Source organism: Staurois parvus, unplaced genomic scaffold, assembly GCF_062004578.1.
Source record: "Staurois parvus isolate SC_StPar_1 unplaced genomic scaffold, SC_StPar_1.0 ptg000763l, whole genome shotgun sequence".
In the NCBI taxonomy this organism is placed as follows: Eukaryota; Metazoa; Chordata; class Amphibia; order Anura; family Ranidae; genus Staurois; species Staurois parvus.
The window spans coordinates 518190-534023 of NW_028318559.1; the positions used below are offsets into that span (position 1 = coordinate 518190).

The window sequence follows — 15834 nt, forward strand, 5'->3', positions numbered from 1 at the left end:
CCGAGGAGAACTCGTGGGAACCAGCCCAAAATGTTCATGCCCCCAGGCTTATCCAGGAGTTTTATCATTGTCACCCACGGTGGAGACTTCAGTTGGGCACCCGGAGGTTGCCCGTAGGGGGGGCGCATGCGCAGTATGCTGGTTCACGCTGGTGTACGGGCACTAGGTCTTGGCCGGCTGCGGCAGAGACGGAACTTGCGCATGCGCACTTTGAGCCCGGTTGCGTGCCTGGCACCTATGACGGCGCGGTATTTAAATCCGCCCTGCACTGACATGAATTGCCGTTTGGTCTCTCTGTGTTCCTGATCCTGTGTACTCGTTATTCTGATTGTTGCTGACCCGGATTGTCCCTGACTGTGCTGTATTCTCCTGCTCTGACCCCTGACTCACCTGACCTCTCTCCTGGATGCCCCCTATTGGATCTGATCTCCTGTTACTGACCTGACGTGTGACCCGACCATTCTCTGCCCGCTGCCTTGTACCGCGCTGCTCCCACGGCTACCGACTCGGCTTGTCTGACCACGCTCCTGCTCATCCATTCATCCATCCACCTTTCTCTGGCACATCCGCCTCTTCACATCAGGCTCTCACCCTGCAGATACCTCTGGTGGATCCCTCTATCACGGGTAGGTGTACTCAGGGGCCGCGACCTGGTCTCGGTCTGCTCCAAGTCCATCCCCACCCTCAGGGGCCTGGTGAACAAGCAGACCAGGACTTAGACTCCGCGCTCTGGGGAATCCTAAACGGTGGGTTGCTAGAGGTACCGCCAGGCGGTTCCTTACAGCGACAGTGCAAACTGGCCTGGACAGGAAAGGGGTGAAAGTTCCCAGTAAGCAAGTGGTTAATGTATATTTTGATGTGTTTATACTTGGTATGGATTTAATTTGCATTATTGTACATGCACTGTTCTGCAGGTGTATGTGAGATGGTAGGGGGAATGTTTTGTTAGGTTTGTATGTGTTTGTTTAAAAGGCATATAACATTCATAAAAATTATATAATTATAAAAAAGAAACATTCCAGAGACCAAACATTTAGGGTCCTTCCCGGTCACATTTTTGCCTGTATATTAGTCATGTTAGCAATGTGGATTATGAAATAGTAATATAGAATTTAACACCAGAAAAAGATATGGTAGCACAGGCTCACTTTAAGGTAGTACATCTAATTTTTTTTTTCTTTTTTTTTATAAAAACGGGCCCAAAAAAATTACCACAATTATGCAGAGAAGAGCTTTGTTATTCATATAAATGTAATACACCCCATTCATAGGTCAAGCCATCAGCAAAAAAAAAAATACGCATTCTGTTTTTTTCTAACCCCCGTACCTTTTTAATAAACTACTGTCAAAACTTGTCAGTCCACATAATGCACTGTAGCATTAGTGTTTTTTTTAGTTTTCTGATTACACATACTTGCCACACATAATCATACAGTACAGTGCATCCAGAAAGTATGCACAGCGCATAACTTTTGCCATATTGTGTTATGTTACAGCCTTATTCCAAAATGGATTGAATTAATTTTTTTTCTCAACATTCTACAAACCATGCCCCATAATGACAACATGAAAGAAGTTTGTTTTGAAATCTTTGCAATTTATTAAAAACGAAAAACTTCATGCGCATAAGTATTCACAGCCCTTGCCATGACACTCAAAATTGAGCTCTGGTGCATCTTGTTCCCACTGATCATCCTTGAGATGTTTCCACAACTTGATTGGAGTCCACCAGTGGGAAATTCAGTTGATTGGACATGATTAGGAAAGGCATAAACCTGTCTATATAAGGTCCCACAGTTAACAGTGCATGTCCGAGCACAAACCAAGCCATGAAGTCCAAGGAATTGTCTGTAGACCTCCGAGACAGGATGGTATCAAGGCACAGATCTCAGGAAGGGTACAGAAACATTTCTTCATCATTGAAGGTCCGAATGAGCACAGTGGCCTCCATCATCCGTAAATGCAAGAAGTTTGGAACCACCATGAATCTTCCTAGAGTGGGCCGCCAGCCAGAATGAGCGATTGAGGGAGAAGGGCCTTAGCCAGGGAGGTAACCAAGCACCCGATCGTCACTCTGAAAGAGCTCCAGCGTTTCTCTGTGGAGAGATGAGAACCTTACAGAAGAACAGCCATCTCTGCAACATTCCACCAATCAGGCCTGTATGGTAGAGTGGCCAGACAGAAGCCACTTCTCTGTAAAAGGCAAATGGCAGCCTGCCTGGTGTTTTCCAAAAGGCACCTAAGGGACTCTCAGACCATGAGAAACAAAACTCTCTGGTCTGATGAAACAGATTTAATTCTTTGGCCTGAATGCCAAGGGTCATGTCTGGAGGAAACCAGGCACTGCTCACCACTTGGCCAATATCATCCCTACAGAGAAGCATGGTGGTGGCAGCATCATGCTGTGGGGATGTTTTTCAGCGGCAGGAACTGGGAGACTAGTCAGAATTGAGGGAAAGATGAATGCAGCAATGTACAGAGACATCCTTGATGAAAACCTGTTCCAGAGCGCTCTGGACTTTAGACTGGGGCGACGGTTCATCTTTCAACAGGACAGCAACCCTATGCACACACCCCACATAACAAAGGAGTGGCTATGGGCCAACTCTGAGAATGTTCTTGAGTAGCCCAGAGCTCAGACTTGAATCCGTTTGAACATCTCTGAAGAGATCTGAAAATGGCTAGCTGTACACCGACACTCCCCATCCAACCTGATGGGTCTTGAGAGGTACTGCAAAGAAGAAAGGGAGAAACTGGCCAAAAATAGGTGTGCCAAGCTTGTAGCATCATATTCAAATACTTATGTACATGTGGTTTTTTATTTTTAATAAATTGCAAAGGTTTCAAAACAAACTTCTTTCATGTTGTCATTATGGGGTATTGTTTGTAGAATGTTGAGGGAAAAAAAATGTATTGAATCCCTTTGAAATTTTACATGACAGCAAAACCTCTTTTGGCTCCTCCACATCTATATGAACTTTTTTGGTTCGACCATGTATTTTTTCCAATATTTTGTCAAGCAAAATTTAGAAAACTGTACAGTATGTGACTTTTGCAACCGCTTTAATACCTTGTTTCAAAATGTAGTCATACATTGTATGATGGTGACGATATCTGTATTATTTATTTATTTTTACAAATGATTCTCTTCAATAACGCTGGTGTATTTAACTCTATTCCAATAATAACTTTCTATATCTACTGCTATAGTGTAAACCTTTGTAATCTTTCAAGGTTCATAGTTTTATGACAGAAAAAAGCAAAGGTACTGTCTACATTTCTGTGGAGGAAATTTGTTAAATGTGTGGGGATCTTTTGCTTTTGTTTTGATAACTGCTGCTCAGGTTTCTGGCCAGGCTCAAGGATCCCAAATGCCTTTTGAAGTGGGCACACTGGTGATCCCATGATATCAGTTCTGTTTGTTGTACACCTTCATATGATTGAGATGGAGGGCATTCTGGTGATATTGGTGGCATTAAATAGACCTAAAAAGTCTTGGTATTCAGACATTCCAACTCCTGGGAGACACTGTATGGGCACTGCAAGGCCTACTGTCTCAAGGGCTGGCTTGGCTTTGCAACCCAGATTCAAAACTAACCCAGGGGTTCTCTTTGACTCTGTTATTCCTCAGTATAAAGTCAAGGTGGTTTTAAGGTTTCAGACCTCTTTTCTCCTTTTTGGTGGTTTCCCCATCTGGACATCATGCTGCCTTCTCGTTTCCTGTTCCAAAGCGTCCCAAATAGATCTCCCTACATTGTTTGTGTGTGTGTGTATTTTTTTTAACCGGTAACACACTACATTGTTTAGATATAATATGTGCAATGCGAGTTTATCTCCTGCTACTGTTTCCATTCAAACCTCCTCCAATTCTTATGATTGTAGTGCATGCAGGCTCTCACAAGGTCTGTTAATTCCACCATCTCCTAGGTGGATAAGGAAGGTTATCACTATATCACTAAGGCTTACGCCTTGAGGCATAGGAATCCTCCTTTCCCTCTTGAGGCTAACTGGACATGTTCAGTTGGTTCCTCTTGGGCTTTTCAGCATCAAATGTGTGACACCCCCCCCCCCCCCCCCAAATCCCTATGGGTAACCACGCTACCTCAAACACCATCATATTAGCAAACATAAATGTAAACTGCAACATCATATTTCCACTAAAGAAAAAGTTCATAGGTAAGCTTCCATCCATATTAAAGTGACATTCCCATATGACGAATATCACAGGAAGAAAAAAACATAGGTGCGTGTCTGTATTAGTGACTATTGAATTATTGGAGTGACTATCCTAGTTAGCCAAACAGTGCTCCAAAAATACAAAAAAGAAGGTGCCCCACAGTATATCTTCTCAAGAAACCGGCCACATGGATTTCACACCAAACTCACTAGACTGTTTTGACTCCTTGTGTTAGCAAGTGAGTCAAAACAGCGTATGCACTTAGATTCTGGTGTTACAGCCTCCATGTTGTCCAAACTGCTTCCTCCTGTCCTCCCAGATCCTAATTCAGTCTGCTCTGGGATTAGTTTAGGAAAGTTACTCCATATCTAGCCAGTAGGGAAGAAGGAGAGGGATCTCATAAAGTGAAAAGTACAGTTGTGTCGTCTTCTTCTTTCTTTTTTTTATGTGAAACCAGTGTTTGCCAGAAGTAACGTCAAATCGGAAGTTACCACCCACCACTTTTTCATCATAGGAAATTATATCATCAAGAGCTAGGAATCTTCAAGTGTTACTAAACCCACAACAGTAAAATCAGTCTGTATATGCAGTAAAGCATGCTTGTTATACTTGCTGTGGAACCTAAGGGGTTAATCCTCCATTGTGTAAAAAGGATGTTTGATCCTGTCTTCTTCGATCCTCCCCTTGTACTGTCCTCTATCCGTCTGCTGATAGTACCGAGCTCTAGGATTCATTCTGTGCATGCTCACTTTAGTGTGTTTTGCTAGAGTTCTTTTTTCTTTGGGAGGGTGCATGTGATCAGCGCAGGGCCAATCAGCACTGTCTAGAGTGTCAGGGGTCATTCAGCCTCGTAGGACAGTCAGAGCAGAATGAAGACTTCTCCTACAAGCTTTAACCAGTGCTCAGCTGGACACTGATAGACGTCACAAGATTGCTATATACTACTGATGAGAAAAGGTATTTAGCAGTTTATATTTACTAAAATAATTGCATTTCCATGTTCTCTGTACTGTGGGAAACCAGATAGAGTGAATGCAGGGTTTAGTAACACATTTAGTCTCCACTCTACACCTATTTATACTCGACAAAGGGCCTCCGTCTATACCCTAAATCGCCATATTGGGACTCCCATGTGATATATGCTGCCAATCGACCGAACATAAGCTGTACCATATTATTGCAACTATCAATAGAGGCTATGTGTATTACATTAATGTTGTTATACAACCCCATGAGATTAAGTACCGTATTTTTCGCTCCATAAGACGCACCTGACCATAAGACGCACCTAGGTTTTAGAGGTGAAAAACAAGAAAAAAAAAATATTCTGAACCAATGGACTGCAGACACAGTACAGGGGATGACCAGAGACTGCGGACACAGTACAGGGGATGACCAGAGACTGCGGACACAATACAGGAGATGACCAGAGACTGCGGACACAGTGCAGGGGATGACCAGAGACTGCGGACACAGTGCAGGGGATGACCAGAGACTGCGGACACAGTGCAGGGGATGACCAGAGACTGCGGACACAGTGCAGGGGATGACCAGAGACTGCGGACACAGTGCAGGGGATGACCAGAGACTGCGGACACAGTGCAGGGGATGACCAGAGACTGCGGACACAGTGCAGGGGATGACCAGAGACTGCGGACACAGTACAGGGGATGACCAGAGACTGCGGACACAGTGCAGGGGATGACCAGAGACTGCGGACACAGTGCAGGGGATGACCAGAGACTGCGGACACAATACAGGAGATGACCAGAGACTGCGGACACAGTACAGGAGATGACCAGAGACTGCGAACACAGTACAGGAGATGACCAGAGACTGCGGACACAGTACAGGAGATGACCAGAGACTGCGGACACAGTGCAGGGGATGACCAGAGACTGCGGACACAGTGCAGGGGATGACCAGAGACTGCGGACACAGTGCAGGGGATGACCAGAGACTGCGGACACAGTGCAGGGGATGACCAGAGACTGCGGACACAGTGCAGGGGATGACCAGAGACTGCGGACACAGTGCAGGGGATGACCAGAGACTGCGGACACAGTGCAGGGGATGACCAGAGACTGCGGACACAGTGCAGGGGATGACCAGAGACTGCGGACACAGTGCAGGGGATGACCAGAGACTGCGGACACAGTGCAGGGGATGACCAGAGACTGCGGACACAGTGCAGGGGATGACCAGAGACTGCGGACACAGTGCAGGGGATGACCAGAGACTGCGGACACAGTGCAGGGGATGACCAGAGACTGCGGACACAGTGCAGGGGATGACCAGAGACTGCGGACACAGTGCAGGGGATGACCAGAGACTGCGGACACAGTGCAGGGGATGACCAGAGACTGCGGACACAGTGCAGGGGATGACCAGAGACTGCGGACACAGTGCAGGGGATGACCAGAGACTGCGGACACAGTGCAGGGGATGACCAGAGACTGCGGACACAGTGCAGGGGGTGACCAGAGACTGCGGACACAGTGCAGGGGGTGACCAGAGACTGCGGACACAGTGCAGGGGGTGACCAGAGACTGCGGACACAGTGCAGGGGGTGACCAGAGACTGCGGACACAGTGCAGGGGATGACCAGAGACTGCGGACACAGTGCAGGGGATGACCAGAGACTGCGGACACAGTGCAGGGGGTGACCAGAGACTGCGGACACAGTGCAGGGGATGACCAGAGACTGCGGACACAGTGCAGGGGATGACCAGAGACTGCGGACACAGTGCAGGGGATGACCAGAGACTGCGGACACAGTGCAGGGGATGACCAGAGACTGCGGACACAGTGCAGGGGATGACCAGAGACTGCGGACACAGTGCAGGGGATGACCAGAGACTGCGGACACAGTGCAGGGGATGACCAGAGACTGCGGACACAGTGCAGGGGATGACCAGAGACTGCGGACACAGTGCAGGGGATGACCAGAGACTGCGGACACAGTGCAGGGGATGACCAGAGACTGCGGACACAGTGCAGGGGATGACCAGAGACTGCGGACACAGTGCAGGGGATGACCAGAGACTGCGGACACAGTGCAGGGGATGACCAGAGACTGCGGACACAGTGCAGGGGATGACCAGAGACTGCGGACAGTGCAGGGAATGACCAGAGACTGCTGACCTTTGGGGAGGGAGGGGGAGCGGGTACCTGAATTTGACAGGTACCCGCTCCCACTTCCGCGGAGTTGTCCTTCCCTCTTCTTCCCGGGCCGGCTTCTGTGACAGCCGGGTGCCCACTGCGCATGTGCAAGAAGCGCTGCGCTTTGTGAATGGCCCGGCGCCTTCTGGGACCTTTCATGTGTCCCAGAAGACACCGGATCATTCACAAAGCGCAGCACATGCGCAGTGGGCACCCGGCTGTCACAGAAGCCAGCGCGGGAAGACTGTGCAGCGCTGGAGCGAGGAACAGGTAAGGCCCTGCAGGAGAGAACAGCTGAGCGGCCGGCCCGGTATTCTGACATGGTGGCTGCAGAAATACCGGACCGGCCGCTTTATATTTGCTCCATAAGACGCACTGACATTTTCCTCCCTTTTTTGGGGGGAAAAAGTGTGTCTTATGGAGCGAAAAATACAGTAAATTGTTATTCCTAATTGAATTGCCAAGAGAAATAAACATTAAGCACCTCCACTGCACCTCCCCTACTGGTGATTAAAAAAGGTAAACCCATATCCCCAAAGAGATCTAGAACGATAGGTACTATAGGTAATGAATAAACAGATATTTATACAAAGAACTGTGCTAAAACATACTCCGATATAAAAACTTAAAATGATAATGTCCTGTAATGATACAGGACATTTAATAATTAGAAATATAATAAATATGAGTATCTAATTAATCAATTTTGTCTTGTTTTTTTAGATCACTGTTTTCATGCCTTTACCCCTCCAGTGTTAATAAATTTTGTTGATCACACTTTTGGGGTCACAGTTATGATGCAATCTAAAATGGTTGGAAACACTGTTTTTTTCAGAATCCTTTCTTACTATTATTGATGTGTTCACCTAGTCTAATGTCTAACTTTCTGGTTGTTCTGCCAACATATTGGAGCCCACATGGGCACTCCAAAAGGTATGATTTATTATTTGCCTGTAATGTTAGATCTGAACTAATTTTTTTTTCTATTTATTGTTTTGCAAGGTACACATCGTCCAGATTTATAAATTCCTTTGACATTTTAAAAAGTTGACCTGTTTCTTGGGTGGTGGGTACATTTTGTACTATCTTGTTTGTTAGGGCTTCAGCCCTTCTCTATATGAAGTATGGCTTCTTTGGAAGGATGGTGGCTAAGATTTTATCCTTTAGTAGTATACACCAGTACCGGTTAATTATTTTTTTCAACCTTCTTGTATTGTCAGCAGAACTCTATAATAAATGCTTTATTAAAGTCATCCTTATTTTTGACCAACTCTTTCAGATGATCCTCTCTCCTCATATTATTGCATTCCCACTTTATCTTATCCAGGTACTTGCTTTTTGTATCCTTTCCATTTTGAACCTTTCCATTATAATATTTGCTTGTACCTCAAAATCATTTGCTTCATCACAGTTTCTTCTAATTCTCATTAGTTTGTCCTTTAGGGATTGCCCTAATCCACCTGGGGAGGTGGCAACTCGCTGTGGGTATATATCTGTTACAATCTGTGTCTTTTAAAATGGGTTTGTGTGGATAATATTCCCTAATCTACCAAATCTAAATACATTTGTGTCTTACTCCATTCTGCTTTAAATTTGATGCCCTATTTATTAATATTCTATTTATCAATTGTTCCAATGTTTGTTCTGTACCCTTGTGCATAATGACCACGACAACAATGTACCTTTTTGTACAGCTTTAAAGATACATGACACTTTCCATAAATTTCTTCTGTTCCCACCAGCTCATGAAGATATTTGCCACACTTAGGACAAATTTGGCTCCCATTGCCATGCCCCTTTTTTGCCTATAATATTTGCCTTTGTGCCAGGAGAAATTATACCCCATAGCTAGTTCTAAAACCTCCACAATAAACTATTTGTTCAGCTTTTAGTCCTGATGCAATAAAGCGACATTAAAGGTTCATATTGGGTTTTTGCGTAAAGTAACAAACATGATATACTTACCTGCTGTGTGCAGTGGTTTTGCACAGAGCAGTCTGGATCCTCCTCTTCACATGGCCCCTGCAGGCTCTCCTGGGCCCTTCTTTTTTTTGGGTTTCTCTGTGGCTTGTTATGGGGGCACCCGATGCTCTGTGTCCATTCACGCACAGAGCCACAGCTTGGCGCCGCCCCCTCTACTTATTGCCTGACTGGCTGTGATTGACAGCAGCGGGAGCCAATGGCTTTTGTTTTCTGTCTCAGTCAATGAGGAGGCAGAGACCTGGGACAGTTGAGGCTGTTGTGCACATCGATGGGGCTCAGGAAAGTATTGAAGGGCTGGCGGCAATGCTGCACACAGAAGGTTTTTTTACCTTCACACATAGAATGCATGAAGGTTAAAAACCTTGAGCCTATACAACTGCTTTAATTAATGAGGTCAATGTGTATACTCTTAATGTCCTGTTCCACCAAATGTAAAAATGGCCGTTAAATGGTTCCTGCTGATTTTGGGATTAAAAGTACATTTGGAGAAGAAACATTTTGAAGCAGGCCATTTTTTTGTTTGTCTTTTTGGAACACTGGTTAACTGGGATAGTTACTATAATACCGACCCGCACCTGTGGTATGTCGTATGGAACTGTCACTTTAATTAGGACACTTATCTGTGGATTTTTTCTTTCATAGAAATGTGATGTTGCAGTTTACATTTATGTTTTGTTAATACGATAGTGTTTTAGGTTGCACTGTTACCCGTAGGGATTTGTGATCATACATACAAGCGTATTTCTACACAGTATAATAGCAACAACGTGGTGTATTTACATTATTTTTTTTCATTCATTATTGCATTACATTGGTTTTACAGGTCAAACCTCATCCATAGAGCGGGCAAACCCATTTTTTATGTTTTCAGCATCAAGCATCTATTTTGCAGTAGTTCAGGCCTCTACTGACACCAGCTTTTGGCTATTAGGTGCTTCAAGCCGCTGTTTGAGTTTGGAACCTGATTCCAATGTTTTGGGCTGTTTGGAATTGATTCCTGTGTTGCCCACATCTCCGTTTGTATTGCTTGCAGATGTTCAATAGACACAACTCTGTTCTGTACCGTACCATTAAGGAAAAAGGATTTTTAATTACCTGTAAAGTCTTTTACTTGGAGTACAGGACACTGGACACCCTCTTCTCTGGAGTGTGTTGTTTTTTTTTTGTTTTTTTTTCCCCTCTCTGATTGCATGCTAAAAACTGGCCTGTCCTAACAAGTTTTCCAGTGTCCTCACCTGAAGGTGGCAAAGTATATCCCTTGGCAAAGACTTAAAGTGATACTAAATACACACGGTTTAATTTACAGTACATCCAGAAATTATTCGCAGCGCTTAACTTTTGCAGCATTTTGTTATGTTACAGCCTTATTCCAAAATTTTTTCCTTCAACATTCTAGAAACAATACCCCATAATGACAACATGAAAGAAGTTCGTTTTGAAATCTTTGCAATTTATTAAAAAACAAAATGATAAGAAACAAAAAAAACCCACATGTACATAAGTATTCACAGCCTTTGCTCAATACTTTGTTGAAGCACCATTAGCACCACTTACAGCCTCAAGTCATTTAGTATAATGCTACAAGCTTGATACACCTATATTTGGGCAATTTCTCCCATTCTTCTTTGCAGTACCTCTCAAGCTCCATCAGGTTGGATGGGGAGCATCGGTGCACAGCCATTTTCAGATCTTTCCAGAGATGTTCAATCGGGTTCAAGCCTGGTCTCTGGCTGGGCCACTCCAGGACATTCACAGAGTTGGCCCATAGCCACTCCTTTGTTATGTGGGCTGTGTGCTTAGGGTTGTCCTGTTGAAAGATGAACCATCGCCCCACTCTAAGGTTCAGAGCACTCTGGAACAGGTTTTCATCAAGGATGTCTCTGTACATTGCTGCATTCATTTTTCGTTCGATCCTGACTAGTCTCCCAGCTCCTGCCGCTGAAGTACATCCCCACAGCATGATGCTGCCACCACCATTCTTCACTGTAGGGATGATATTGGCCAGGTGGTGAGCAATGCCTGGTTTCCTCCAGACATTACGCTTGGCATTCAGGCCAAAGAATTAAATCTTTGTTTCATCAGACCAGAGAGTTTTGTTTCTCATGTTCTGAGAGTCCATCAGGTGCCTTTTGGAAAACTCTAGGCGGGATGCCATTTGCCTTTTACTGAGAAGTGGCTTCTGTCTGGCCACTCTACCATACAGGCCTGAATGGTGGAGTTCTGCAAAGATGGTTGTTCTTCTGTAAGGTTCTCCTCTCTCCACAGAGAAACTCTGGAGCTCTTTCAGAGTGACCATTGGGTGCTTGGTTACCTCCCTGGCTAAGGCCCTTTCACCTCAATTGCTCATTTTCGCCGGCGGCCCACTCTAGGAAGATTCCTGGTGGTTCCAAACTTCTTCAATTTACGGGTGATGGAGGCCATCATGGAGGCTCATCAATAAAGGGAAAACACCCCAGCTTTTAGGACACAGTAACAATAAAAACTATAAATAAACTGTTTAAAATGGTTTTCCAAATATATATTATTTTTTGGCAGTAACCTGGTGTGGGCGAATTTCTGCCAGTCACAGGTTGTCACGTCCCTCCAGCCTCAGTCTTAGAATAACAGGAAGGTGATGCCTTCATTAATCAAGATGCAACATCTCACCCCCATTGTGTTACCTGGCTAATGGGCATGAAGGAGGAGGGAGGGAGTGTGCTGTAGTTTACCACTGTCTATAGTCACATAGGCTGCTCAGATATGATAGGGAGGAAATTCTCAGCATCTCACTGGAAACTGAACATGTGCAGTAGCTGCCAACACAGCTGTGCAAAATCCCCAACTATATTGGGGACATGGATAGAAGAGGGGGATGAAGAACAGCAGGGTTAACTAGGTTATTGCAGAATACAGGAAATTAATCCCATAGTGAATGAGTAAGCATTACACAGCATGTAATACAACTTTTATTGCTAGCTTTTTTTTTTTCTAATTTGATGTGTGTTTAACCTCTTACCCGCCACCCTATAGGAGAAATACTGCTGCAAGGCCACGCAAAATCACGTGTGTGTGTGTGTGTGTGTGTGGTGTATGTGTGTGTGTGTGTATGTATATGTATGTATATATATATATATATATATATATATAGTGTGTGTGTATATGTACTGTATATATTATATACACACACAGTTAGGTCCATAAATATTTGAACACAGGCACACTTGCATGGACAGCTCCTTTGAACACATGATGTAGGTTTATAACAATAGATTCCAAATGCAAATACCACACTTAGGATCAACTCCAGACCTTTTGCTTGCTTATTTGATGACAAAATAATGGAGTAGCTCACACCTGGCCATGAAACCGCTTTTGATTCAATTGTCCAATGACTTTTGGTCACTTGAAGAAGAGGTGATGGCTACTCTTAAGAGCTGCAATTTCTAAACCCTTCCTCCAATTTGAATGTACGTACTCTCAAATTAAGCCTGCGAGTGTGCACTTTCAGCCCATATCCATTATATAACTATAGCTTGAATATGTTTTGGTAAATACCTGAGAAAATCTAAAATTGTGCCTGTGACCAAATATATATATGGACGTGTGTGTGTGTGTGTATTTAATACAAATGTGATTTCGCATTTTTGGGTAGGGGGTGCGCATCCTCTACCTTGGCAGCTTCAGCTATTGATCACTTGGTGCTGGACGGAGATTCCCCACTGGTGATCACCAAATATCACTGACGGGGAGAGGTCTGTATGTAAACAATACAGATCTCTCCCCTGTCAGCTCCTGCACATTGCTTTGTATTGCTCTGCATAGCAGACCGATACAAAGCAGTGTGCTGGCACAGTACAACAGCACACAGTTAACCCTTTTGATCTCCCCCAGATGTTAATCCCTTCCTGCCCAGTGTCATTAGTACAGTGTCAGTGCTTTTTATTAGCACTGATCATTGTATTAGTGTCACTGGGGATGTCAGTGACAGTAAGTTCCCCCCCACCCCCCCTGCAGTGTCAGAATGCCCATCGCAGTCACGCAGCCCCGCTATAAGTTGCTGATCACCTCCATTACTAGTATTGGAAAAACAAAATTCTAGTGTGTATATATATCGCCATTTGTAGATGCTATAGCTTTCACAAACCAATTAATTTACACTTATTGGGTTTTTTAAAAGGGCAAAGACATGTAGCAGAATACGCTTTGGCCTAAATTTATGACAAAATTTGATTTTTAAAATTCTCTTAATAGACATGTTAATAGCAAAAAGTCCAAAATTTTTTTTTCTCAAAATTGTCGGTCATTTTTTTGTTTATAGCGCAAAAAATTTAAACCGCAGAGGCGATCAAATTCCACCAAAAGAAAGCTCCTTTTGTGGGGGGAAAAAAGGACATAAATTCCATTTGGGTGCAGTGTTACATGACCGCACAGTTGTCAGTTAAAGTAACGCAGTGCCGTATCGCAAAAATTGGCCTGGTCTGGAAGGGGGGTAAATCCTTAGGAGGGCAAGTAGTTAATGACACTTTAAAGGAGCCTGTGTCCTGTACTGTACTCCAAGAAAAGGGTTTTAGAGGCAAGTCAAAAATCCTTTTTTACGCCTTAGCTCTAGGGATATTTCCAGAAGCATACATGAACAATAAAAGTATTCTGTTTTTGTTTATTTACACTGTGACAGGCACATTTGCAGGAAGAAGTGAATGAACTGCAGTACAAAAATGAACAACTTATTCTGGCTAATGAAAATCTAAGTCGCCAGGTTGAACGTCTTCAAGTGGAGAAAGAAGAGCGAGAAAAGGAAGCAGTTAATTACTTCAGTTCTTTAGAGGTAAAACATTTTTTTTTAAATAATGTAACCTATATCTAAGACTATAACTATTGTTCAGAAATGTAATAAATTGCATCTTACTAGATGTGGTTGCTGCATTAGTTTTATTTTTTTATACTTTTATTTTTTCTTTTCACCTGATGAAACTGCCTGTAATACACTTTCTGTGCTAGGGTGATGACACCCTCTCACTGCACTGTGTCTATAGACTAGCGGCATTGTCACCCTATTATGCTCTCCTGATTTGGAGTACAAATGTCTCATCCACTACTTGGCTCTTTACAGAGTAATTCTACCTTTGTTTAGATAAACGCAATCCACTTTGGGTGATCAATGTACAGTGCATGGACTTTAACAAATTTTGTTGCACAGTCCTACCTGTTTCTGCTCTGAAGAAAAGGGTGTGTGCTGTGTGCAGAATTAAATCTGAATGGCTTTTTTTTTCCCCAAAATCATTTTGAGAGATCTCATATAAATACACAAAACATGCACAGAGGCACCAAAGGGAAGGTGCACAGCCATAACCTATAATCAATCAAACTAATGGTACAAGTGGCTTTTGGTATAAGAAAAACACCTTACAATTCTCTTCAATTTGGTTAGTTAAAGATGTCTCAGATAAAAAAAGTAAAAGCAAAGCTGTGGGTAGCTCCAAGGTTCACAGTTGTGACACCCGCAAATCTATAAAAGCCTAATGCAGGCTGCAGTTAAGGGGGTGAACGTTTTCATGATTAGTCACCTGATGTACTTGCAGTGTTCTGATGAGGAAAATGCAGGGTCTGTCTCCCTTTTAGAAATTATTAAAGGATAAGTTCACCTTTTGAAAAAAAATAATAAATGCACTTTTTTTTTTTTTAAATGTGCATTTATTATTTATTTTTTCTAAGGAGTATGCAGAGCATTGCCCCCACAGTCTCAGGCTGTAGTCTCAGACTCCTACAGACTCTGTTGGTATAGCTGTCTGCCCATACCTACCTTGTATGGTACAAGTGCCCTCATAGTTTTGTGAGAACTACAAGCATCAGCCATAATGGCTGATGGTACTTGTAGGCATTAATTCCCAGGATCAGCACAGCTGTGCTGTTTTCGAATTGAGACAGTGGGTGCCGGGAGAGGATCCCCCTCCTGCTGTCACATAAAGTGGGGATCAGGAGGGGAGAGGCTGCTGATGCTGGAACATGTTACTTGTTCAACCCTTTGTTTAAAATTGTGAACTTATCCTTTAACTATTTGGTAGTATCTCACCAAGAACAAAATCTTTGTTGCAGAGGATGCCTATAATCTGACTTCTGGGAAAATTCGTGAGCTAATTACACAAGCAGGAAATTACATTTCTCTAGATGTTTTATACACCAGTGGATTACAGAACACCTCCAGGTTGCCTTGTTTCTTTGAATTTTATAGACCATTACAGGGCTGCAGATTGTAAAGGAAAGGTGATGTATAGTAACACACATATACAGTATAAAGTTTTTTGGGTTTTTTTTCTGTAAAGGGGAGATATCCTTTAACATAGGGAGGAGGAAGTGTTCATGGTCTACAGAAGACACCTGGGAAAGTTGATGACATATATTTCAGCTTACCAGTCCTTAATGCAGTAGCTGCATTATTTTTCTTTCTTCAGGCTGACAACGGTACGGAAAAGTTACGGTTGATCTTTCTTGAACTGCAGTGTCCCTTTCATATCCTGTCAGTTTGAAAGAGAGCC

At 43.7% G+C, this 15834-nt stretch overlaps 1 protein-coding gene across 2 annotated transcripts in view; it reads left to right on the forward strand.

Moving 5' to 3' along the window:
• The window catches only part of SPDL1 (spindle apparatus coiled-coil protein 1), a 143519-nt gene that overhangs the window by 83474 nt on the left and 44211 nt on the right, over window positions 1-15834 (forward strand). For both annotated transcript variants that reach the window (XM_089654396.1, XM_089654397.1), the window contains exon 5: window positions 13977-14126. In XM_089654396.1, coding sequence (XP_089510522.1) covers window positions 13977-14126 — 150 coding nt within the window. The remainder of the gene's footprint in view (window positions 1-13976; window positions 14127-15834) is intronic.